Source organism: Bos mutus, chromosome 10, assembly GCF_027580195.1.
Source record: "Bos mutus isolate GX-2022 chromosome 10, NWIPB_WYAK_1.1, whole genome shotgun sequence".
Lineage (NCBI taxonomy): Eukaryota > Metazoa > Chordata > Mammalia > Artiodactyla > Bovidae > Bos > Bos mutus.
Window position 1 is genome coordinate 54,786,570 of NC_091626.1, and position 25,663 is coordinate 54,812,232.

The 25,663-nt window shown below is 38.4% G+C and overlaps 1 protein-coding gene across 4 annotated transcripts in view; it reads right to left on the reverse strand.

Annotated features, from left to right (window-relative positions):
* MNS1 (meiosis specific nuclear structural 1) overlaps positions 1–25,663 on the reverse strand; it is a 131,963-nt gene that overhangs the window by 70,277 nt on the left and 36,023 nt on the right. For 3 of the 4 annotated variants that reach the window (XM_070377952.1, XM_070377954.1, XM_070377953.1), the window contains one exon: positions 13,115–13,336. In XM_070377952.1, the coding sequence (XP_070234053.1) occupies positions 13,115–13,336 (222 nt within the window). Of the gene's footprint in view, positions 1–13,114; positions 13,337–14,079; positions 14,260–25,663 lie in introns of those variants that run through there. The other variant, XM_070377951.1, reaches the window with a different exon arrangement.

The window sequence follows — 25,663 nt, forward strand, 5'->3', positions numbered from 1 at the left end:
GTATGACATTGTAATGGTGGAACCAGTAATTATCCATTTGCCAAAATCCACAGAACTGCACATCTACAGAACTGTACAGAATGAATTTTATAATATGCAAATTTTAAAAGAAATCAACTAGCACATCCATACCATATACCACTACTTAATAATGAGTAAACTACTGACACATCCAACAACTTAAATGAATCTCAGAGAGCAGAAGAAGATGGCAGGAGGAGTAAGACAGGAGATTGCCAGCCTCCCCAGAGATACATCAAAAACTCATTGAGATCGGGAACAACTACAAAACAACCTCTTGACCCGAGGCCTCTGGGGGGAAGGGGGCAAGCTAACTTCCCTGGAATGAGGTAGGACAGAGAACAAAGACATAAAAACGGAAGAGATGGAGAACTTCAAGATGGGAGCTTGTGTCCCCAGGAAGGGAGGGGTCGTGAAGGAGGAAGAGTTTCCATGCACTGGGAAGCTCCCTCACAGGCTGGACCAAGGGGGAACTGCAGAATCTTGGAGAGCTGGGCAAAGTGGGGGACCTAGAGGGCAGAATTCAGAGAAGCTGCATTTCTCAGCCCATAAGCAGCTCACAGACCCTGGCCCCGACCAGACGACAGACTCAGGGAACCAAGAAGTTCACAGAAGTCCTGCGGCACATAACGTGGGTCCAAGGTGCCAAGAGAAGTGCACACAAACCTCGAGGTGCAGAGGGTTGGCCCAGGGTGCCGACAGAAAGGCTCACAAGTCCCGAGGTGCAGAGGGCGGGCTCAGGGTGTGGAAAGAAACCCACACAAGTCTCTGCGATGCAGAACGCAGGTTTGGAGAGCTGAGAAAAACGCCATGCAAGCCCCTGCCTAGCAAGCATCAGCCTGCAGTGCAGGGCAGGACCAGGGTACAGAAGCTTCAGCAAAAATTAAAGGGACAAGTAGGGGCCTGGCAGCAGTGAGGATATGCTGAGGGCCACTTCGACATGGCTGCAGAAACAGACATGTCTAACACTGCCAAAGCCAGGAGGGCTGTCCAACGTCATACTGAATCCACAGACGCCCCAAAACCAACTACTAGACACTCTGCTGCCCTGCAGAGAGATGAGATCCAGCTCCATCAACCAGAACACAGGCACAAGTCCCCCTAACCAGGAAACCACCACAGGACACTAATTCAACCCCATCCACAGGGGCACACTCCACAACTAAGAACTATGAACTTGAGAATTTTTTTTTTTTTTTTGTCCTTTAAAGTCACATTGTTTATTTCTCCTACATATTTCTATCTTTATGTTAGCCTTTTGCGGTGCTGTGGAATTTTTCTCTTGTTAAAAAAATTTTTTAAGATTTTTTTCCTTCTTTTGTGATTTTTTTTTACTTTGTCTTAGTTCTGTTTTTCTTATTGTTCTTTACCTGCTGTAGCTATTCCTGAATATATATAAATCTTTTTCACATACGTCTATTTATCTTTGCTTTTCTGTTTTTTAACTTCCTCTTCCATCCATTCCTTTTCTCTTTCTCTTTTTTTCCTTCAGTCTTTCTTTTTTCACCATGTAAGTTAAATTGTTGTATTCTCTTTGCTACATTCCCCAGTTGGCACTCTGCTCAGGCTCCAGTTTTCTGGACTGAGTGTTAGTGAGCTCTACTTTTAATTGGCTGATATCACTTTTGGTTTCCTTTGTTCACAAAGTCAATCTCCTGTACTCTCTTTTCTTTAGAATACTTTGGCTATTTATCTCTGTGTGTGTAAGAGTGTGTAAATGCTCCATTATTTTTGTAATTACATGTCTGATATTGTACTGACCATCTATCTTTCATTTCATGTCATGTTTTGCTTTTTATTTTGGTGTGTTTGCTTTAACCCCTTTTAATACTATGACAAAAAACGTAGGGATCCCCTGTAAGATCACATCTGAACCATTGAGGTGAGAGCACTGGGTCCAGACTGCCAGAGAACTCCTAACCCCAAGGGTATTAATTACTGAGCACTTCAACACCTGGACACAAAGTCTGGTATCACGTAGCTGTTGGCAGCATCCTCTGCAGGACACTTTACCCACACAACAAGCAAGACAAAAACACGAAAACAATCACCAGCATACAGAGTCCCACAGACACTCCGAAATATACCTCATACAGCCCTGCCCATCTAAGGAAAAAAAACTCACCTCCTCCCACTAGAACACGGGTACAAATAACATCTAAAAAGAAGTCCACACAAACCACTGAAGCAACCTTTCCCTCTGAGGGCAAAAACCAAGGGCAGAAGGAATATAACCCTAAAAGTTGGGGAAAGGAGACCTCAAACTGAGTAAGTTAGAAAGTAAACAAATAAATAAAAAGAGAAATATAGCACAAATGAAGGAACAAGGTAGAAACTCACAAGACCAAATAAACGAAGAGGAAATAAGCAAACTACCTGAAAAAGAATTCAGAATAATGAGAGTAAAGATGTTCCAAGCTTTGAAAGTAGAATGAAGAAAATAAAAGAAACCATCAACACAATTAATACAATTACCAAGTACATAGAAGAAATAAAGAATAAGTAAAGAGAGATGAATAGCACAATTATTGAAATTAAAAATACTCTAGAAGGAATCAATAGTACAATAACTGAGGCAGAAGAACAGATAAGTGAGCTGTAAAAGAGAATGGTGGAAATACTGCTGAAGAATAGAATAAAGGACAAGGAACAAAAAGAAACTGAGGATAGACTCAAGAGACCTTTGGGACAATATTAAACACACCAACATTTGAGTTATACGGGTCCCAGAAGAAGACAAAGAGAAAGGAACTGAGAACATTTTTGAAGAGATTATGGGTGAAAACTTCCCCACCATGGGAAAGGAAACAGTCAATCAAGTCCAAGATGTGCAGAGTCCTTTAACAGAATAAACCTAAGGAGAGACATATTGAGACACATACTAATCAAGCTAACAGAGATTAAACACAAAGAAAGAATTTTAAAAGCAGCAAAGGAAAGAAACAAGTAACATACAATGGAAAACCCATACAATTAACAGGAGATCTTTTAGCAGAAACTCTGCAGGCCAGAAGGGAACAGCAGGATATATTTAAAGTACTGCAAGAAAAAAGATCTACAACCAAGATATTCTACCCAGCAAGGATCTCACTCAAAATGGATGGAGAAACCTAAAGCTTCACAGACAAGCAAAAATTAAGAATTTAGTACCACCAACCAGCTTTACAACAAATACTAAAGGGACTTATATAGGCAGCAAACACAAGAGAAAGGAAAGACCTACAAAAACAAACCCAAAACAATTAAGAAATGCCAACAGGAACATATATATGAATAATTACTTTAAACGTAAACAGATTAAATGCACCAACCAAAAGATACAGACTGGTTGAATGGATATAAAAACAAGACCCATATATTTGCTGCCTACAAGAGACCCACTTCAGACCTACAGACACACACAGACTGAAAGTAAAAGGATGGAAAAAGATATTCCATGCAAACAGAAATCAAAAAGAAGCTGGAGTGGCAATTCTTATTTCAGACGAAGTAGACTTTAAAATAAAGAATATTATGAGCAATAAAGAAGGATACTACATAATGATCAAGGGATCAATCCAAGAAGAAGACATAACAATTTTAAATATTTATGCATCCAACAGGAGCACCTCAATATAAGGCAAATACTAACAAACATACGAGGGGAAATCAACAGTAACACAATAACAGTAGGGTACTTTAACACCTATTTTCACCAATAGACAGAGCATCAAAACAGAAAATCAATAAGGAAATACAAACCTTAAATGAAATATTAGACCAAATGGACCTAATTGCTATCTTCAGGACTTTCCATCCAAATGCAGAAGAATACATTTTCTTCTCAAATGCACATGGAACATTCTCTAGGACAGACCACATCTTGAGCCACAAATCAAGCAGCAGTAAATTTAAGAAAATTGAAATCATATTAAGCATCTTCTCTGATCATAATGCTATGAGACTAGATATCAACTACAGGGGGGAAAAAAAACTGCAAAAAACACAAACACATGAAGATTAAACAATACACTACTAAATAACAAAGAGGTTAACCAAAAATAAGAAGAGAAATCAAAAGATTCCTAGAAACAAATGACACGGAAAACAGGATGGCCCAAAACCTATGGGATACAGCAAAAGCAGTTCTAAGAGGGAAGTTTATAGCAATACAATCCTATCTCAAGAAACAAGAAAAACATCAAATAGATTTACATCTAAAGCAGCTGGAAAAAAAAGAAGAAAAAAAACCCAAAGTTGCAAAAGGAAACAAATCATAAAGATCAGAGCAGAAATAAATGAAAAAGAAATGAAGGAAACGATAGTAAAGATTAATAAAACTAAAAGCTGGTTCTTTGAGAAGATAAACAAAATTGACAAACCATTAGCCAGACCTATCAAGAAAAAAGGGGAGAAAAATCAACAAGATTAGAAATGAAAAAGGAGAGGTTACAACAGACAACACAGAAATATAATGGATCATAAGAGAGTACTATGAGCAACTGTATGTTAATAAAATGGGACAACCTAGAGGAAATGGACAGATTCTTAAACATGTTCAAGCTTCCAAGACTGAACCAGGAGGAAACAGAAATTATGAAGAAGCCAATTACAAACACTGAAATTGAAACTGTGATTAAAAATCTCCCAAAAAACAAAAGCCCAGGGCCAGACAGGGGAATTCTATCAAACATTTAGACGACAGCTAATGTTTTTTTTTTTTGAAACTCTTCCCAAAAATTGCAGAGGAAGGAATACTTCCAAACTCATTCTACGAGGCCACAATCACTGATACAAAAACCAAACAAAGATATCATGAAAAAAGAAAAGTACAGGCCAATATCACTGATGAATATAGATGCAAAAATCCTCATCAAAATTCTAGCAAAAAGAATTTAACAACACATTAAAAAGATTATAGACCATGATCAAGTCAGGTTTATCCCAGGTATGCAAGGATTCTTCAATATATGCATTATTGCATATATGTTATGTTTAACATATTAAACATATTTACAAATTAACAAATTAAAAGATAAAAACCATATGATAACCTCCAGCAGAAAAACCTTTTGACAAAATTCAGCACCCATTTATGATAAAAACTCTTCAAAAAATGGACATAGAAGGAATCTACCTTAGCCTAATAAAGGCCATATACAACAAACCCAGAGCAAACATTATTCTCAATGGGAAGAAACTGAAAGCATTCCTTCTGAGATCAGGAACAAGACAAAGATGCCCACTCTTGCCACAATTATTCAACAGTTTTGGAAGTCCTAGCCACAGCAATCTGAGACAAGAAAGAAATAAAAGGAATCCAGATTGGAAAGGAAGAAGTAAAACTCTATTTGCATGACATGATACTGTATGTAGAAAACCCTAAAGATACTACCAGAAAATTACTGGAACTAATCAGTGAATTTAGTAAAGTCGCAGGATACAAAATCAATACACAGAAATCACTTGCATTCCTATATACTAACAACTGAAAAATCAGAAAGAGAAATTAAGGAATCAATCCCATTTACAATTGCAACTAAAAAAAATCCACAAACAAGTGCTGGAGAGGGTGTGGAGAAAATGGAACCCTCCTACACTGCTGTTGGGAATGTAAACTGATACAGCCACTATGGAAGACAGTCTGGAGATCCCTTAAAAAACTAGGGGTAAAACCACCATAGGGCTTCCCTGATAGCTCAGTTGGTAAAGAATCCACCTACAATGCAGGAGACCCCAGTTCAATTCCTGGGTCGGGAAGATCTGCTGGAGAAGGGACAAGCTACCCACTTCAGTATTCTTGGGCTTCCCTTGTGGCTCAGCTGGTAAAGAATCCACCTGCAATGTGGGAGACATGGGTTTGATCCCTGGGTTGGGAAGATCCCCTGGAGAAGGGAAAGGCTACCCACTCGAGTATTCTGGCTTGGAAAATTCCATAGACTGTATATGTACAGTCCATGAGGTCACAAAGAGTCAGACACAACTGAGCGACTTTCACTTTTCACTTTTCAAAAACCACCATATGTACCAGCAATATCATTTCTAGGCATATACCCTGAAGAAACCAAAACTGAAAAAGAGACATATTCCCCAATGTTCATTGCAGTACTATTTACAATAAACAAAACACAGAATCAACCTAGACGTCTACTGACAGATGAATGGATAAAGAAGCTGTGATACGTATATACAATGGAATATTACTCAGCCATCAAAAGGAACACATTTGAGTCAATTCTAATGAGGTAGACAAACCTAGAGCCTATTATACAGAGTGAAGTAAGTCAAAAAGAGAAATATAAATATCATATACTGACACATACATATGGAATCTAGAAAGATGGTACTGATGAATTTATTTGCAGGACAGCAATGGAGAAACCAACATAGAGAATAGACCTATGGACACGGGGGAAGGGAAGAAGGGAGAGTATGGAGAGAGTAACATGGAAACTTACAAAACCATCTGTAAAATGGATATCCAACAGGAATTTGCTATATGACTCAGGGAACTCCAACAGGGGCTCTGTGACAATCTAGAAGAGTGGGATGCAGAGGGAAATGGGAGGAGGTTCAGGAAGGGGGCATGGGTATACCTATAGCTGATTCTTGTTGATGTTTGACAGAAAACAACAAAATTCTGTAAAGCAATTATCCTTCAATTAAAACATAGTGTCCCCCCCCAAAAAAGCAGCAGCAGCTATGGCACATATATATCATGGAATATTACTCAGCCATAAAAGAAACACATTTGAGTCAGTTCTAATGAGGTGGATGAACCTAGAACCTATTATGCAGAGTAAAGTAATGTAAGTAAGAAAGAGAAAAATATCATATATTAACACATATATATGGAATCTAGAAGGATGGTATTGATCAATCTGTTCACACAGCAGCACTGGAGACTGCTTACATAGAGAACACTGGAGATGCAGATATAGAGAACATACTTAAGGATAAGGGTGAGGTAGAAGAGGGAGAGGGTTAGATAAATGGAGAGAGCAACATGGATTCATATATACTAACACATGTAAATAGGTAGCCAACAGGAATTTGCTGTATGACTCGGGGAACTCAAACTGGGGCCCTGTAATAACCTAGAGGGATGGGAATGGGTGGGAAACGGGAGGGAGACTCAAGACGGAAGGGACATACACCAATGATTACTAGTATGACAAATCAAACCAATACTGTAAACCAATCATCAAAAATAAATATTTAAAAAATGAATCTCAAGAGCATGATGTGCAATAAAAACAGCCTATTCAAAAGTGACAGACATATGATTCCATATATATATGTAATCACACACTACTGTTTACACAACATTTTTTAATAACATTCTTGAAATAACAAAATTATAAAGATGGAAAACAAATTAGTGATTGCTGGCATAGTGGGGATTGAAGGAAGAGTATGACTATAATGGGGGATCATGAATGAGGTCGTGGTGGGGATGGAATAGCTCTGTTTCTTGAATGAGGTAATGGTTGCATAAACGTACACCTTTGATAAAATGACACAAAAGTACATAAGCATAATGCAGCAATATCACTTTCCAGGATTTGATATTGTAGTACAGTTATAAAAGATGTAATCAATGAAAGAAACTGTTCAGGGGCCAGTGGACAGTACTCCATACTATCTTTGCCCCTTCCCAAGGATTTATAACTAGTTCAACATTTAAAGAAATATATATATATGAATCAGATGTGGGGAGAACAATGAATGTTGACTATAACAAATTAATTGTATTAAAAAATAATCACAAAATAAATAAAAATTAATCAAATAACCACAATGAAGTAGACAGGCAGTAGTGGACCAAAATAACTGTAAAAAAGTGTTTGACAAAGCAAAAGACACAAAGAACTGTACCCAAATCTATAATATAGTAAGTAAATTTGTTGTTCACAAGGGTGCAGATTACCAATTCTGAAACTATCTGTATTCTGGAGTTGAAAGGATAAGTAAATATATTACAGATAATGAGAGCCAGATTTCTTTTTGTTGGGAGAATGCAATTACAAATAAATAACAAAAGGGGAAAGACAAAAGTGAGCCCTGGAGAGGCAGACTGGAGTCAGCAGTACCAACAGACTCATGGCTTGTTTTATTAATAAATATGTGCAGATAGACACAGACGTAAATGTAAACACAGATGTGTGTGTGTGGTTATTTTCTAGTTCTTTCCCCTTAGAGTGTTACACTAATAATGAGCACATCTATCATTCAGACCTTGGTTTCTAAATATCATTCTCCAATGAAAAGAACCAAGTCTCCTTAGAGAACTGGCTGATTCCAAGGCAAGGAAAGAATAAGCTGAGTCTGGAACACGTTCTGGTGCCAGAAAGCAAGTAAACTTCATGTGTAGAGAAGGGTCATGTGGCAGGGAATGTCAGCAACCTCTGGAAGATGAAAACTTCAGTCTTACAACTACAAGAACACGAACTCTGCTGAGTAAGTGAGCTGAGAAGAGGCCCCAAGTTCCATATGAGAATGCATCCCAGGCAACACCTCGATTTTAGCCTTGTGAGACCAAGCAGACAATCCAGCTACACCAGGTCTGGACTTCTGACCAACAAGAATTGTGAGGTAACAAATGGGTGTTGTTTCAAGCTGCGAAATTTGTGGCAATTTGACACACAGCAACAGAAACACTAATGTAACAACAACAAAAAAAACTATAGTATTCAAAATAGTCAAGGTCAGGAAAGGCAAGAAAAAGGGAGGAATTCTCATAGAATGGAGGAGACTAAGACTGGTGGAGACTAAAGAGACCTGACAACTAAATGAAACTTGTGATCTTGGAACACAAAAAAGATGTCAGTGGAAAAACTGATGAAATCTGAATAAATCTCACAATTCAGTTAACAGTATTGTGCCAAGGCTAATTTCTTCATTTTGATAATTGTTCTATGATTATGTTAGACATTAACATAAAGGGAACTCAGGTTAAGGGGATACAGGATTTTTTCATACTATTGTTGCAACTATTCCATAAGCCTAACTTTATCTCAGAAAGTTAAAAATACACCTATTTCCAAGTTCTGTCTGCTGAAAAGACCTGGAACCAATATAATAATAAGCATATCTAACATTCAGAATAATAAGCATATCTAAACCCAACTTGTCTCTAAATATTATTTCCACTAAAAAACAATAGAATTCCTTAGTACAATGGTCAATTCCAGGTATAAATAAAGAAATTTATAAGATGAGCCTTGTATTAGTTTTCCAGAGAAACAGAAACAATATAATAGGGAATCAGCTCAAGCAGTTTTGGAAATGGGCAAGTCCCAAGACCTGCAGGGTGAGTTGGAAAGCTGGATGAGGACAGCCAGTTAGTTTAGTTCTAGTCTAAGTTCAAAGGCCGGAGAGCCAGTGGTGTAGCTCCTGTCAGAAGGATTTTAGGCTTGAGACTTGAGCTGATATTTCAGTCCAAGTGTGAAGACAGGAAAAATGTTAATGATCCAGCTGGAAGGCAATCAGAGAGGAGCAATTTCCTCTCACTTGGCTTTTTTGTTCTGATAGGCCTTCAGTGATTGGATGAAACTCACCCACACTAGGGGGGAAATCTGCTTTACCCAATTTACTAATTTAAACGTTAAGCACATCTAAAAACACACAAAATAATGTTTGACCAAATATCTGGGCACTCCATGGCCCAGTCCAGTTGACACATAAAATTAACCAACCCTAGTACTCCTGCCTGGAAAATCTCATGGACAGAGGAGCCTGGAAGGCTGCAGTCCATGGGGTCACTGAGAGACTGAGGGCCATTGAGAAGGAAATGGCAGTCCAGTGTTCTTGCCTGGAGTCAGCCTGGTGGGCTGAGGGTCTGGAAGAGTCGGACCGACTGAGGGACTTCACTTTCACTTTTCACTTTCATGCATTGGAGAAGGAAATGGCAACCCACTCCAGTGTTCTTGCCTGGAGAATCCCAGGGATGGGGGAGCCTGGTGGGCTGTCGTCTATGGGGTCACACAGAGTCGGACACGACTGAAGTGACTTAGCAGCAGCAGCAGCAGGCTGTAACATTTTGTTCTGACAAAAAGCAAGGAAGCTACCACAGATAAGGAAGTCTTGTCAAAAGGACACAGAGCAACAAAAAGGCATCTACTGGCCAAAGGTAGAACAATTTGAGCATGAAAATGAATAATAAATACAATTAATTCAAGTATATGAAGACCCATGAGTCCACAGAGATAATTTTAAAAAGAGAAAAAGTCCAAAGCTAAAGAAAACAAAATTTTAAAAAACAACACAGGCATACACCAATGGAAGTAACTAGGAACCAATTCTTACTCTGATAATTAACTATTGATCTCCCTTTCAAGTAAAAATTGTATTTTAGTGTACTAAATTACCCTTTGTTGTTGTTTTTAAACAACAAAATTTAAAAATCAGTGTTTCGCAACCCCTAATAAAGGAAAAAGATTAATTGATGAAACCACAGATTCAAGTTCCTCTCTTTACAACAGAGGAACCAGGTTGTCTCTCTAAATCCACTGATCAACATTAGCACCAGCTAGTGGATTACAGTATCAAGGATAGCACCACCATGGAGTGATTGCCAAAAAGTTGTACATAAATCTATTATGAGATAGTTGATATGAGTTTGAGCAAGCTCCACGAGTTGGTGATGGACAGGGAAGCCTGGTGTGCTACAGTCCATGGGGTTGCAAAGAGTCGGACATGACTGAGCAACTGAACTGAAATCTAATCATGCCTTTAGGGCTAACTTTCATTTAAAGGAAATATAAGAGATAGAGGAACAAAGTAAAGGAACTACTGAGAAAGCAAACAAATAAATACAGAAAGTGGGATATCCTATTAAACAACTGACCAAGCAAGTTAAACACATGTTAAAAACAAGTTAAGAACATGAAGTTAAAGAAATAAAGTACAAGGGAAGGGCTGTTTTTGAACCTTGTTTGGATCTTGACTGAATTGTAAAATCTGTCTTTTAACACAATCACAGAAATTTGACTATGGAATGGTATTAAATGATGCCTAGAATTTATTTATTGATAATTTTATTAGGTAAGATAGTGGCACTTTGCTGCTATGTTTAAAAAAATCCATATTTTATAAGATGTATACTGAAGTATGCAAGAGAGACTTGATACAATACCTGGGATTTTCTTAAAAACTAAAGAAAAAATAAGAATAAAAAGAACGGGAGAAAAAAATCTAATCCCTAAGAATATTCTTGCCCAGGGTTAAAAAGTCATGTCTAAGAGTCTGAAATTTGAAACTCAGAAGGAGGAATACCACTTTTAAAAGTTGTTTTTGCCATTCCCTATATCTTGAGAAACCTATATGCAGGTCAGGAAGCAACAGTTAGAACTGGACATGGAACAACAGACTGGTTCCAAATAGGAAAAGGGGTACATCAAGGCTGTATATTGTCACCCTGCTTATTTAACTTCTATGCAGAGTACATCATGAGAAATGCTGGACTGGAAGAAGCACAAGCTGGAATCAAGATTGCCGGGAGAAATGTCAATAACCTCAGACATGCAGATGAGACCACCCTTATGGCAGAAAGTGAAGAGGAACTCAAAAGCCTCTTGATGAAAGTGAAAGAGAAGAGTGAAAAAGATGGCTTAAAGCTCAACATGAAAACTAAGATCATGGCATCTGGTCCCATCACTTCATGGGAAATAGTTAGGGAAACAGTGGAAACAGTGTCAGACTTTATATTTTTGGGCTCCAAAATCACTGCAGATGGTGATTGCAGCCATGAAATTAAAAGACGCTTACTCCTTGGAAGGAAAGTTATGACCAACCTAGATAGCATATTCAAAAGCAGAGACATTACTTTCCCAACAAAGGTCCGTCTAGTCAACATCTGTTTTTCCAGTGGTCATGTATGGATGTGAGAGTTGGACTGTGAAGAAAGCTGAGCGCCAAAGAATTGATGCTTTTGAATTGTGGTGTTGGATAAGACTCTTGAGAGTCCCTTGGACTGCAAGGAGATCCAACCAGTCCATTCTGAAGGAGATCAGCTCTGGGATTTCTTTGGAAGGAATGATGCTAAAGCTCATGCAAAGAGTTGACTCATTGGAAAAGACTCTGATGCTGGGAGGGATTGGGGGCAGGAGAAGGGGACGACAAAGGATGAGATGGCTGGGTGGCATCACCGACTCGATGGACGTGAGTTTGAGTGAACTCCGGGAGTTGGTGATGGACAGGGAGGCCTGGCGTGCTGCAATTCATGGAGTCGAAAAGAGCTGGACACAACTGAGCGACTGAACTGAACTGATATCTTACAAAAATGTTGACCATACAGCAGACACTAAAAGAATACATAAATATCAGATACCTTTTTCACATTTATAAGAACTCCTTTATTTTCTTGTTGGTTTCCCTTTTTCTACCTCCCTCATCTTCTAAAATATTCAGAAAAATCCACTCAAAAGCTATCTCCAAACTTTAGTAGTTACATACTTATGTATTACACCATAATTCTTTCTTTTTTTGGGGGGGAAGCATTTTTTGGCATCCTAGTTCCCCAACCAGGGATCAAATCCATGTAGTTCCAGACAAAGTAAATTCATAGCTAATATATGTGTTCATTTTCTACCACTTAAAATACATGTTTAATATCTGTAAATTCAAAACAGGTGTTCTTAAATTTTTGTCTTTAGAATTTTATGGAAGGCAAAGAACTAGACTTAAACCATGGAAGTCAGTAATTAGAGATTTCATATTTAAAAGGAAAAAAAAAAAATCCTGAGTGCTTACTCTTCCAGGCACTATTCTAAGAGCTTTGCCTATGTTAATTATTAAAACAGTACTAACTGATTATTTAAACAATCCTATGACATAGGTACTATTATTATTCTTATTTTCTCAATGAGGCAGACAAAGTAAAAGCAACTTACTCAAGGTTCCATAGCTAACATATCCAGTACCAGGACTCAAAGGCACCAGTCTAGCTCCAAAACCTCAGCTTTTTACCACTACACTGGGCTGACTCACAGGGAGGCATCCTTTGCCTGATGCTTATCCTATCTGCTCCATTCCAGTATTAACAGTTGGCTTTCATTGTTTCCAAAGAGAAAATGAAGAGAAAAATGATGTGAAAATGAATAGTAAAACTTACCTTTTGAATGGCCTCTTCCATATCCAGCTCAAATTGTTCATCCTGTAATAATCTGAGGAACCTTTTGCGCTCAGCCCGGTCATCATTCTCGTTCTGCACCATTTGGTCCCTGGTTTGATTCTGTAGCCTTTGTAGTGCCTCGACATGCAATTTTTTGCAATAGTTTATATCTACTAATTTCTGATGCCTTTCACTGAAGCTCAAAGTTCTCCTTATGGAAGCCTAAAATGGAGAAGGGAAAACAAAACAAAAAAAAGCATACTTTGGTATTCCAGGATCTAATTTGTAAAAATACATTGATGTAGCCCCAGAAACAAATGAAACTGTAATAAATGAAAGGCGTTTGGCTTCCTCTCCAAATTCAGAGACATAACAAAAAAGCAATGTGGTAGATTAAAAAAAAATTTTTTTTAAGATGTATTAATGAAGCAGGTACTATTTGTGTTCCCCATCTTATAGATGAGGCATGGAAAGTTAAAACAACTTGACTCAGGTTTCCTCAGCCAATAAACAGCCATATTAGAATTCTAAGACGCGCAGCTGAGTTCTACATATCCAGCTCTTTACCGCTAACTTCATTCCATCCTCTCCTCCTTCCCCCTTGGCCGTGAAGTGCGGTTCAAAAGCTGCTCACGTGTTCCCAATACACATTAAATAAGTCAACCCATATTTATTCATTCGCTGTCTTCTGGAGCTTTATTTCCACTCATTTGTTCAGCAGTTCTTAAACATCTCCCAAATTTCCAGAAACGTGGGAAGCAAAATTTTTTGCCGGGCAGATCTAAAGAGGGGCGGGGCGGGGCAGCCAGCACGCGCGTCGCTTAAATACCAGCACCTGAGGTCTCTGAGATACGATTTTCCCATTTAATTCTCAGATTAGGCACTTCAAATCCTTTTTTAGAAGCAGGCTGGCTCTAAACTAGAATTAAATCAATATACAACCGAGTCGTTTCGGCAATGCTTACCATCTCGGCAGACGAAACTCCCCTTCTCTCTCTCGGGCGGCTACAACCTCCAGCGGCAAACCTAAACACCAGCAGGGCTCTCTGGTGTCTACGCGGTTTCCCAGCAACCGCCACCACGGAGTGCCCGCTCGAACCTTGACTACGCGCAGTGTCGCAGCTTCCCATTGGACGCAGCAGCACCCAATCAGTACTGAGCTTCTTGAGAGGCTGGCAGGGAGGGCTACTCCACAGGTTTAAAGGAGGCAGGCGGGAGTTCCAAATGTATCATGGTGCAAGACCTTTGCAGTCTGTTAGGAGCCCAAGATTCCCCTCAAGGGACGAAGTGTGGGCTTAGTGGAGTTTGGAACCAAGTTGAAATGTAGAAACTGTTAACTGAGAAATACGGCAAACTCCTATGTAAGACAATGCGGGAGATCTGGGTTCAACCCCTGGGTTGGGAAGATCCCCTGGAGGAGGGCATGGCAACCCACTCCAGTATTCTTGCCTGGAGAATCCTCATGGACATAGGAGCCTGGTGGGCTACAGTCGTTGGGGTCGCAAAGAGTCGGACACGACTGAGCAACTAAGCACCTATGTAAGACATGAGAGCAAAGGCACTTTACTGCATGTTGTACAGGGCTGATGACTGCCTATGTCCTCAGCAATGGGAGGCACAGTCACGGTGCATAATTATTGATTAATAAACACTGTGGGTGGCCCACAGAAGCTGTTGGTAAACTGAAGGAATAAAAACATGACCACATGGATTTCATTCCAGGAACCAATAAGAGAGCAGATATATAATGGCAGGATGTTGGTCATGTTTATTTTACTGGCAAGTTAGACAGTGAAGTCCGTTTTAAATGGAAGAACTTAAGAACAGGAATGGGTCCGAGAAATTAGTCAAATATATTGATTTTAAAGATGACATTTATAGAAATCTTGTCAAAACTAAAATTTAAAAAAAAATTTAAGGTAGTTAGTGTGTGAACTCGGAGAAGGTGATGGCACCCCACTCCAGTACTCTTGCCTGGAAAATCCCATGGACGGAGGAGCCTGGTGGGCTGCAGTCCATGGGGTCGCGAAGAGTCGGACACAACTGAGTGACTTCCCTTTCACTTTTCACTTTCATGCACTGGAGAAGGAAGTGGCAACCCACTCCAGTGTTCTTGCCTGGAGAATCCCAGGGACAGGGGAGCCTGGTGGGCTGCGGTCTATGGAGTCCCACAGAGTCGGACACGACTGAAGTGACTTAGCAGCAGCAGCAGCAGTGTGTGAACTTGGCTTAGTCTGTGCTATCAAATTAAAGTCCATCTTGTGTAGCAATGTCTGCTTAAATATTAATAATAAGACTTGTAGTTTAAGCTCCAAAATATAAAAACTTGGAAGTTTTCATTTCCCTCCTGACTACCACATAAAGCTTGGTAAAGTTGAAACTAATGACTTTTCTTGCATTCATCATACAGCCGAGGTCAAAGGGCAACCCACCACCCTGAAATCTGGAGAGAGGTAAATACAGAGAGTCACAGTCAAGACCTGCTTATCTGGACCAGGAGCCCCTGAAGCCATGAATTAGGAATAATTAAATTTTAATTTTTATGGATTTCTAGAGACCGAGTATGAACTAAAGTCAGTAAAACTAGTGGGGACTGTAGTATTAGAGATGTCCCCACACTTCCATAGGTTTTGCATCCAGTAATCTCAGCAGGTTCTCACAATGAAAAACCAAGAATGGGCTCCCATGGCTCAAACAGGGGATTGAGAAGAAGAAGCATTTCACAATTTAATATTCAACCCTCTGGAAATATGTCTAGAGCCTTGTCTGCAATAAAGACCTACTTTCCAGAGGAAAAGATTTCACCAGCACCTTATTTCACCTGGGGCAAGGATATCTCTCTGCCTCCAGCCTCCTCCAGCCTTCCTGTCTCATCTAAGTGGACAAAACGGGATCTAAGAAATATTTGTGAAGGTCATAGCCCAGGGACACAGCTCTACTGAAAGATTTAATCATAAAATCATAGAATGCTTCCCCTTTCCCACATTTTATCACCACACCAACAATGCTCCCGTGTATAACAGCTGACTGCAGCTGAAGTCCTACAAAACACTCACTCTGGGAGACAGAAGATGGCAGAGCAGGAAGACGGGAAGATGGCCATCCCCCACAAATACATGAAAACGCTCCCTCTGTTTAACAACGGATTTGTAGGGAATCCAAAGACAACAGGAGACAAAAACATGAGAGGGATTTGAAGCCTCTGGAACCTACAGCTACAGCAAAATTAAACACAGTCTAACTCATAGCCATATAATAAAGAAACCGCACTCCAAAGCCCTGTTTACCTCAGTCCCTGTTACCCAATATACCATGTCCAGCTTTCAATAAAAAATTAGAAGGCTAATGGCAGACTGTTAAGAGGGAAGGGAAAGTACACTCTGAAAAGTAAAGTAAGCATCAGAATTAGACTCAGCCATCACACACATTTGGGATTAAACAAGAATTTAAAATAACTACGATTAATATACTAAAGGATCTGACAGAAAAAGCAGACAACATACAAATGAAAGAGTAATTTAAGCAGAGAAATGAAAACTCTTAAGAATCCAAAGGAAAGTGTAGAAATCAAATACACTGTAATGATGAAGAATGCCTTTAATAGGATATCAGTAGAGTGGACACCACTGAAAAGAGAATCAGTGAGCTAGAACATACATCAGTAGAAACCTCCCAAACTGAAATGCAGAGATGAATAGCAAATAGATAATCTTAATAGGCTTTTAGACCTCACCTTAGACTCAAGTTGTTCTCTAACATCAGAAGAGGACTTATATGAGTGTGAGTGAATGTGTGTGTGTAGGGAGAACACTATGTTTCTGTCTTTTGGGAGTCTTATAAACTCAGTTATTACAAAATTAAAACTGTTGATAGGGTGTGTACAGTACAAAATATTTTGAAATCAGGATGCAACTACTATTTGCATTTAATCCCATTATTCTAACAACTTCAACAAGTACTCTTCAAAAATTTTTTGCTGTTCTTGTTATTTTGAACACTGGTGTTCTCCAAGCATTTAAAATAGTACTTGGCATATAGTAAGTGATAAATAAATATTTGTTAAATGAACAAATTATTGAAATTGTATTACTGTTATGCACACAGGAGAAAGCTCTACCAGCTATAACTCAATTTTATTTATATTTTCAAAGATCAAACTTTTGGTTTTATCATTTCTATTTTTTTTTTTAATTTACAAGTCCATTCTTTTCTGCTCTTACTATCATTATTTTCTTCTCTGTTTGTTTTGGGCTTAGTTTGCTCTTAATTGTATAGTTTCATAAGGTGAAAACTTAAATTTTTAAGACTATCCTTCTTGGGAATTCCCTGGAGGTGAGAGTTTTAAAGGGTTTCCCTGTGGCTGAGACAGTAAAGAATCTGCCTGCAATTCAGAAGACCTGGGTTTGATTCTTGGGTTGGAAAGATCCCCTAGAGAAGGGAATGGCTACTTGCTCCAGTATTCTTGCCTGGAGAATTCCATGGACAAGAGGAGTCTGGTGGGCCACAATCCATAGGATCGCAAAGAGTTGGACATGACTAAGTGACTAAGACACACACACTGGGGTTAAAACTCAAAGTTTTCATTATAGGGGGTAAGGATTCAATCCCTGGTCAGGGAACTAAGATCCCACATGCCAAAAAATAAAGGACCATCTTCTTTTCAAATATGAATATATAACTTATAATTCCCTTTAAGCCTAACTTTAGCTGCCTCCCCCAGATTTTGATGTGTTGTGATTCTCAATTGTTCAATTAAAAATAGTCAAAGACTTCTTTGACCCATGAATTGTTTAAGAGCGTTTTGTTAACTTTCTCAACAGTTCAGATTGTCCAGATGTCTTTTTGTTATTGATTTCTGGTTTAACTCCATTATGGTCAGAGAACATACTTTGTATGACTTCAAATCTTTTTAATTGAGGTTTGTTTTATTGTTCAGAATATAGTCTGTTCTGGTGAATGTTTCATATGTTCTTGAAAAGAATACATAATCTGGTGTTTGTGGTGAGGTGTTCAACAAGGTCAAGGTGACTGAGAACGCTGTTCAAGATGACTAGGAATGCTGTTCAAGCTTTCTATATCCTCAAAACTCCTCTCAGTAATTGCTTTATCAATTGATAAATGCTTTATCAATTACTGAGAGGAGTGTTTAAGTAGCCAAGAATAACTGTGAATTTGCTTATTTCTCTTTTCAGTTCTTTTTTTTTTTTTTTTGCTACATATATTTTAAAGCTCTATTGTTAGATGTATACATCTTTAGGATTATGAGGTCCTAAAAACATTTTGACATTAACATTTTGAAATTACCCTCTTTTTCTCTGGTAATATTCTTTTTTCTGAAGTCTTTTTGATATTAATATAGGCACTCCAGTTTTTATTTAACTAATATTTATATAATGTATCTTTCTCCATGCTTTTACTTTTAATCTTTTATATTTAAATTGGATTGTCTGTAGATAGCATATAGTTGGGTGCTGCTTTTTTATTCAATCTGACAATCACCATCCTTTAATTGGTGTGTTTATACTATTTACAGTTACATATCATTATGGGTATGTATCAGAGAAGGCAATGGCACCCCATTCCAGCACTCTTGCCTGGAAAATCCCATGGACAGAGAAGCCGGGTGGGCTGCAGTCCATGGGGTCGCTAAGAGTCGGACACTACTGAGCAACTTCACTTTCCCTTTTCACTTTCCTGCATTGGAGAAGGAAATGGCAACCCACTCCAGTGTTCCTGCCTGGAGAATGCCAGGGATGGAGGAACCTGGTGGGCTGCCGTCTATGGGGTCGCACAGAGTCGGACACGACTGAAGTGACTTAGCAGCAGCCTCAGCAGCATGGGTATGTATGGATTGATATCTACAATTTTGCAAATTTTAAAATATTTGTTGCATCTGTTATATATTCATTTTTCTCTTTTTTTTTCTTTTGATCATTTTTTGTGATGCCATTTTATTTTCATTATCAGCTTATTATTTATGCCTCTAATTTTTTTAGTGATTTCTCTATGATTTACTATGAATATGTATATTTAAATACTCAGATATTGTAATTCTGCTTCACTTGTCATGTGTAAACCTTAAAACAGTTTAATTTCAATTCCTCCATCCCATCTTTTCTGCTATTATCATATATTTTACTTTTACATATCATATCCACAATATATATGTTACCACAAGTGTTAGACTGTTTGATATTTTCTCAAAGCTCTCAAATGCTCAATTTTCCCCTCCTCCAATCTTTCTTTGTGTTTCAGTTTAGGTAATTTTTATTTTTACATCTTCAAATTTACTGACTCATTCCTCGGTAGCATTAAGTCCTCTGATGAGCCTGTCAAAGGCATTCTTCGTGTTCATTACCATTCTGTTTGTATTTAGTATTTCCATTAGCTGTTAGTTTCCATCTTCTCATCTAAAAGTACTCATCTTCTCACATATATTGTCTATCTTTTCCTTTAGAGACTTTAATATATTAATTATAGTATTTAACTTTTTCTGATAGTTTCACCATCTGGGTCATGTGAATTTTGTTCTGTTGATTGCTTCATCTTAATATACTTTTTATAATTTTTTTGTATTTTTTATGCAGGTGTGTGTGTCATACTTTTTGAATGACAGACATCTTGTGTAAGAAAGCAAAGACTGAGTTAAGTCATATTTATGCCTGGTAATAAGCATGTCCATTCTCCTACCATTAATGTAGGAGGCTGAGTTTGTAGAGTCAGAAATTAAACTGGATTTGAACATTATCTTCAGTACACAGTATCTTCAAATTTCTCTCCTGTTATCTCGTGCTTATGTTGGGGGTTGGTTTTCCAGAGAGCTTCTCTCAACATTCCTGACTCACCCTTAGCTTTGGGCCTTTCCTGGGTTCCTGCATGTCAGAGGGTCTCTCCATACTCTTCTCCTCCCCCAGCAGCACATCTCTCTTCTTGGTGGCTCCTGCTTGCTAGCCAGGAAGTGGTAAGAAGGGGGTCCTCTGTTATCTTGATCCAGTCTCAGCACTTTAGACAGACCTTGGCACACTAGATCTCTGGTTTGGGGGGGTCTCATATACTGGAAAAACTTTTCTTAATGGTAAGTGTTCACTATTTTCTCTTAGCCTTTAAAGAAAGTCTGAAACCATCAACCTGAACTGTAACAGCTTATATGTCTACCCCTTCAGATTTCTTCTTCAAACTTTGGCCAAAATGGATTTCTCTGAGCTTTTTCTTGTTGGCGGGGGGGGGGGCTTGTATATCTGGATTTATTAATAAGACTATGTGATGACTGAAAGTCCACCAGCTCTCTTGCCAACAAGCTAACACATGCTCTGAATGGCATAGCAGAAACATAGAAGGAACCTTGGTTCTTTATGATCATGGAGCTACCACACCAGCCCTGGGTTGCCTAGCTCAGCACTTCATGTCTGAAAGAAAAGTAAACTCATCTGTCTAAGCTTCTGTGTCCTCTGTTCCACTGGGATTCGATTAGCTATCCAAATGTAATTCCTAACTGATACAATCACTATCTCTGGTTAATTTCATGAGTGAAAATGAAGAAAAACAAAACATTTGAAGTATTCCTTGCCTTTTTAAATTAATGTTTGATTTTAACGATTATGAGTATTTAGATTTCCTTCCTCACATTTGCCGCTCTTCCTTCTTTATCTTTTAGAAGTTACTAGCCAGTTTCCTTCCTTAATCCCTGCAATCTTGGAGTCAGGAATTTTTTATTTTTTTGATCACAATTTTTGATTCTTGTTTTTTCCTCCAACATATCTATGCAGGGACTTCCTTGGTGGTCCAATGGCTAAGAGTTTGTGCTGCCAGTGCAGAGGACCTGGGTTCAGTCCCTGGTCAGGAACTAGGTCCCACAAGCCACAACTAAGAGCATGGTGCAACTAAAAATCCCGGATGCCTCAACTAAGACCCAGTGCAGCCAAATAAAAAGATGATTGGAAAAAAAAAAAAAAAAACACACACAAAAAAAACCCCAGGATATCCATGTAGCATGCTTGTCCAGTAATTCGATAATCCCGAGTCATTAAATTGTTATCTAAAATTGGCACAAGGATTAAGTCACCAGCCATTGTGGTCACTGACCTGCAAACATCCTGAAAAGGAGTTTAGAATGCAGATAAGAAAGGAGGCACTCTGTGCTCTGGGAACAACTGGCAGAACAAGCTTTCAGATAGATATTTTCAGAAGATTTTATGAGTTCAAGCATTGATACCTGCATCTTCTCATATGCAGTAAGCAATAAAATCATTAATGGAGACATGTGCTCCACATGACTAGCAGCAACATTCATGAAACTTGCAGTAACCTTCTACATGTGTGCTTGACTGCATGTACCCCCTCCACTAAAATCACATAAAATACTGAACTTCTCCCTACCTCTTCAGAGCAATTCCGCAGAGCTATCTGGGATGCTGTCTCCCAGACTATAGCCCTTATCTTGCCCCAAATAAAACTGAAATCACAACTCTTACATGGTGCATATTTTCAGTCAACATCATTTGCAAATTGGATAAAATGTCTTCTGTATTTTCAAGTACTTCATGGATAAAAATGTTGAGTAAGACTGGGAGAACACAGAGCCCTGACATGCACTACAAGAGTCTCTCTCCAGGTGGAACTAGATCAGCAAACTTTGAGTAAGGTCATTCAACTATTTACCAAAGCTCAAATTTTACTAATATACTACCAATATTTGCAGACCCTTCTATAGGAATATACTGAGGGAATTCTCCAAAAACACTTCTCTAAAGTCTAGATACATTATGATTTCTTCATTTCCTTAACTACCTAACACAATCTAATTGATTGCTTGGCATCCAAATGACAAATTCTTTGGTTGTATGGATAGACTCAAGTCAACATTATATATCTTAAATGTTCACAGGTCAATAAATATAGATTTTTTGAAACATTAAAAGAGTACAAACCTGATCGTTAAATATTTAGTTACTTGATGAAGGTAAGCTCTGTCATGACAATGGACTTCTAAATCACAATAGTGGTTTAGTTTTTGCAAGGAAATATTTGTAACTTTGGAGAAGGAAATGGCAAGCCACTCCAGTATTCTTGCCTAGGAAATCCCTTGGACAGAGGAGCCTGGTGGGTTACAGTCCACAGGGTTGCAATGTCAGATGTGACTCAGCGACTGAACAACAAAATTTGTAACTTTAAGACTACTCATTAATCAAATACACAAAGTATTTCATTCATCAATACATAGATTATCTGTTTCATCAGGCAGTTAAATATATCAATACTATTTGCTTCTTAAAATAAGCAATTAATATTTCAGAACACCACACATAGCAATAGTTTAAATGCAATACTCATTGTCTAACTGAACCCTGAACATAGCATAGCTTAATAAACAAACATTGAAAGATTAACATTACATTTAGAATGTAGCAGTCTGAATGTTAGGATGATCAGAAGGATGCTTCAAATGGGGAATCTATTGAGGGGGAAGCACTACATTTAGTTAGTACAAATAAACTAAGGAGAAACCATGTAGGTTATCAAAAATTATGAGAGAAAAAAAAAGGATTTGTAAATTGGTTGCTATGCTTTTATCCACAATAGTGAGGGGAACAACAACAAAAGTCAACAGCATTCTGACCAAGTAGAAATCAAGTTCTCAGTCATACAGTCCTTACACTGCAATCCTGGTTGCCCTAGCAAAGGGACCTCCATCTTTAGGTAAGATGGAGGAAGGAAATTCTGTTCAAAAAGGTATATACAACTGACCGTTGAACAACATGGGTTTGAACTGCAAAGGTCCACTTTACAGGCTTTTTTTTTTTTTTTTCAATAAATACATACAGTACTGCAGTACCACAGGATTGCTGGTTGGTTGAATCTGCAGGTGCAAAACCATGGATACTAAGGAGTGTATATGGGACTTGAACATCTGTGGATTTTGGTATCCAGGATAAGTCCTAGAACAATTCCTTGAAGATACTCCAAAACCATTGTATGTGGCAAAGACAGGCCATGAGAAAAAAATACAAAGTACAAATAAAAAGCTTCAGTTGAGCCTTGAAAGAGTTTCTGGGAGCTGCAAACCTTTTGCTCCCCTCTCTCCTTGGGTCAATGATCACATGACTGCATATCAACATCACCTCCACTGCTCTACCCATTGGCAATACTGTCTGAGAGGAACAGAGAGAAGGTTGCCCTTTAGGTATTGTGTATAAATTGAACTGAGATGAAGCCATGACACCACCCTTATGCCAGAAAGTGAAGAACTAAAGAGCATCTTGATGACAGTGAAAGAGGAGAGTGAAAAAGCTGGCTTAAAACTCAACATTCAGAAAACTAAGATCATGGCACCCAGTCCCATCGCTTCATGGCAAATAGATGGGGAAACAGTGGAAATAGTGACAGAATTTATTTTGGGGGGCTCCAAAATCACTGCAGATGGTGACTGCAGCCATGAAATTAAAAGATGCTTACTCCTTGGAAGGAAAGTTAGGACCAACCTAGACAGCATATTAAAAAGCGGAGACATTACTTTGCCAACAAAGGTCTGTCTAGTCAAAGCTATGGTTTTTCCAGTAGTCATGTATGGATGTGAGAATTGGACTATAAAGCTGAGTGCCAAAGAATGGATGCTTTTGAACTGTGGTGTGGGAGAAGACTCTTGAGAGTCCCTTGGACAGCAAGGAGATCCAATCAGTCCATCCTAAAGAAAATCAGTCCCGAATATTCATTGGAAGGACTGATGCTGAAGCTGAAACTCCAATACTTTGGCCACCTGACGTGAAGAACTGACTCATTTGAAAAGACCTTGATGCTGGGAAAGATTGAAGGTGGGAGGAGAAGGGGACAACAGAGGATGAGATAGTTGGATGGCATCACTGACTCAATGGACATGAGTTTAAGTAAACTCCAGGAGTTGGTCATGGACAGGGAGGCCCGGCGTGCTGCAGTCCATGGGGTCGCAAAGAGTTAGACATGACTGAGCAACTGAACTGAACCGAAGCCTGCTGCAGATTTCTTAGCTTAATCTTCCCCTCAAAGTGTTAGGATCTTTATAGACAGAGTAAGAGATGAGGACAAGTTTAGGATATAACAGATTCAGTAGTTCCTAACAGCAAAATGTCATGCAGCAAGTATTTTAGCAAACATGTATGCATTTGTTTCTCTAAGGACTTTTGATTGTAAGGCAATTTTAGTTACAGCTCTTTGTGCCCAGTCCACACATGAGTATTGTAGAAAGATTCTACAATAATTTATGCAATTATTAAGGGGGTTGGCAGAGATTTTGGCCAGACTGTTCTTCTAAAGCAAAGACAAATTTAATCAATTGCAACAATTAGCTGGTTTTACCTGAATTACCCTAAAATTAACAAATAATAGACTTTGTTTTTTTAGGGCAGTTTCAGGTTTCCACGAGAACTGACAGAATACAGAATGTTCCCATATGTCCCCTCTCCCCTCCCACCTCCACAATTTTCACTATCATTAGTGCCATACATTAGTTACAGTTGATGAACCAATATTAATACACTATTCACTATAGACCATAGCTTACATTAGAGTTCACGCTTTGTCTTCTGCAAGTCTATATGGGTTTTGACAATTGCATTATGTCATGTATCCACCATTATGGTGTCACACAGAATAGTTTTACTGCTCTAAAAGGTTCTGTGGTCACCTATTCATCTCTCCCTCCTTCTACTCAACACCCTGGAAACCACTAATCTTCCTACTATATCTATAGTTTGCCTTTTCCAGAATGTCATATTGGAATGACACTGGAATCATACAGTATGTATGACTGGAATCATATAGTTGGAATCATACAGTATGTAGCCTTTATAGACTGATTTCTTTCACTCAGCAGTATGCATTTAAGGTTCCTCAATATCTTTTATGGTTGGATAGCACACTTATTTTTATCACTGAATACCATTTCATTGTATGACTTAAAAAAAACAACTATCACATTTAAAGATGTGTCATGATAAACTATTACTATCATAAATGATATTTCATTGTTAAGGAAGGATTTATGCTCTCCCAGAATTAAGGAGAAATCTTCTGGTTCATTTCCCTTTGGGATACAGCTTTTCACTTACAGGTCTAGACTAATGGTCTAGATATCAGATGGAAAAGAGCTTTCCCTAATAATAAATGATGGATTATGCTGATTAATGTTCCCCAATAGTTACAGCATAGCAAGGTTGAACATATCAAAGTTGCTGATCGGAAATCAGGCATGTTAATAGGTATACACTGTAAGTTCCAACTATACTGTAGAAATTATTTACAAAATCGTATTGCTTTATAAAATGAAGCAATTAGAACAAAACAATTTTTCTTTTGTTCAGAAAAAATGCCCAAATCTAATCTAATTTGCTGCAGCTGGACACCACCTGCAGATGACTGTTTAAGTACTCTGAACATTACACACTTATCTTTTAAATATTGATAATGCCATTTTTCATTTCCTCGACATGAAATCCCACAGGGAATAATTATGCTAATAAACCTTAATGATTCTTGCAAATAAATGATCAAACCAAATTGCTACTGTTGATTTATATT